Here is a 2339-nt window from a genome sequence, read left to right on the forward strand (position 1 = left end):
CGCCTGGGCATCGATTGATCCCTCTTCCACATTACTTTGAGTAGCTCTAGGCCTCTTCCCTTTGTTCGACGGTGCGGTGGCCTACATGTTCAACAATTGAAATGATTATTTGTTACAAATTCATTATAAACATAGATAGTAATAGTAAAACATACCTTCGTCCTCTTTAAACTACACTCTAATGGTCCTTTCCTCCGAAGTTTCTTCGGTGCGCCCTTTCTATTAGAAGTTACTGGATCCAATATGTGTCCACCGTTGCTGTTAGGCTGGGAGTAGACAACACTTCCAAAACTTGACTTAGACTTCCGCAACTCTTTTATTTGCGATGTCATCCACTCCGTTATAGTGCGTGTCCATACTTCGTCATCTGTTGCTAGGTCCGCCACCTCTGAAAAAATCTGGCACATCTCGTCGTACCTCAATTGTCCAGGAATACTGACCAATCCATCATAATGTACTGCGATCCTCGAGTGTGCTCTACTAACATCTCGTCTCCACCTTCTTAATATGTACCTCTCAGGCATCGATGTTATGTCGTTACGAATCAAGATTGCAATAACATGCCTACAAATAATTCCCCAAAATTCAAATAGGTGGCAGCGACAAATCAATTCACATGTATCCCTCCGAAATGATACGCAAAAAGATTTTTTCTTGCGGTGCTCGTGAAGAACGACATCCTCATGAACCTCGTAAGTCGACCAATAATAGTCATTGGCATTTTTAGATACAACGTCGCAGTATACTTTCTCGGTGAATTCCTGCTGAACTTCTTTGAACTTTTCGATGGTATAAATCGCTTGAAATTGCTTTTCCATTTCGTATGTTGTCGCACACGGAACCAGCTGGGAATAGGACCTAAAATCTGCCTGGAACTCCTTCTCCACCTTATTTCTGAATGCTCTTTCATACTGCTTCACAAACTGCTTCAACGAGATTTTCGAATGCACATATCCATTGAAAAATGCATTCATGCTTTCACTTCGTTGTGTCGTGGACATGCCTGCCCAAAATGTGGTTTTCAAAAAACCAGGCACCCATTGACCTCTGTTCTCATATAATCCTGATAGCCAAGCATTGTCATGCAAGTCATACATATTGAGCATTAACCTCCAACCTCTTTCGAATTCTTGTACATTCTCCGCATCATATACCAGTCCATGTATAGCAAAAAATATCGAGCTCTTTTCAACGTGGTATCCAAACTTTTCTTGCAACTTTTTCATAATGTGCCACAGGCACCATCTGCTTCATGTTTGGAAGAGTAATCTGAATGGCATTTTGCATTGCCTGGTCCTGATCAGTAATGATGGCATTAGGAGCTTGACCATGCATTCACTCAAGCCAAGTTCTAAACAACCACACAAACGTCCCTGTGTCCTTGTTCGACAACAATCCACAGCCGAGCAGTGTGGATTGGCCATGGTGATTTATGCCAACGAAAGGGGCAAACAATATTTCGTACTTATTAGTGAGATAGGTAGTATCAAAAGTGACAACATCACCGAACTCCCTATAAGATTGCCTACATCTATTGTCTGCCCAAAAAATATTCTTTAGTCTGCAGTCATCATCTAAGTCCATACTAAAGTAAAACCTCGAGCACCGTGCCTGCATCTTTGAAAAGTACGCCTGTATTGGGAGGGCATCTCCTTCCCCAAGACGTAGTCGTCTAACCTGTTCAATGTAGTTCCGACAATCCTTCTCCACAAAAGTCGTGTTTTTATATCCACCAGCCTCAACAACTGCAGAATTATAACTCTTATGCAAGGGAATTCCTGCTATATCATTCACCTCAAGCTTTCGTTTCATACTTGCACTCAATTTTCTGCTGCATCGGTACAGCCTAGACTTTGATGGGCTTGTTTTGTGATTGTGGCTAAGGTACACTTTGTTAATCCTCCATATTCCCAGACTATTTAAAGATGCAAATATTATTGGTTTACAATCAGTTTGACATGTTGGTTGCGGTTTCAAGAAATCGTCTATAGCATAAGTTCTCCAACCTTCACGACTACATGTGAACGTCACATATCTCATAACTCAATCTTCCCCGTTTTTTGAATTCCTTTTTCACACCGAAAAGCCAATGGCGTAAGCAATTTTTTTGTAGAAATCAAACATTTCCTTCTCATCACTAAACGTCATACCCACCTTAGGCACTAATGCCACATCTTCTCCTACATTTTCATTGTCCACCATATTCAAATTCTCCATAGCGTTCTCGTTATGAGATTGTAGCAACAAATCAGGATTCCCATCTTCCATAATTTCGTTTCCTGCCACACAAATTATAAGAAGCAATCAATGCATCTACATATTTTCAGCTATTCCTTGAT

General features: G+C 40.9%; 1 protein-coding gene across 1 annotated transcript; it reads right to left on the bottom strand.

Moving 5' to 3' along the window:
* Positions 1-155: 155 nt before the first annotated feature.
* On the bottom strand, positions 156-1335 carry LOC111375868 (protein FAR-RED IMPAIRED RESPONSE 1-like; the record flags this gene model as incomplete). Its single annotated transcript, XM_022998782.1, has 2 exons — positions 1194-1335; positions 156-1063 (listed from the first exon to the last, which is right to left on the bottom strand). Coding segments are annotated over exons 1-2 (1050 nt in total), but the record flags the coding sequence as incomplete, so codon positions are not given.
* Between the last annotated feature and the right edge of the window lie 1004 nt (positions 1336-2339).

This window comes from Olea europaea, unplaced genomic scaffold, assembly GCF_002742605.1.
Source record: "Olea europaea var. sylvestris unplaced genomic scaffold, O_europaea_v1 scaffold14241, whole genome shotgun sequence".
NCBI classification, from domain to species: domain Eukaryota; kingdom Viridiplantae; phylum Streptophyta; class Magnoliopsida; order Lamiales; family Oleaceae; genus Olea; species Olea europaea.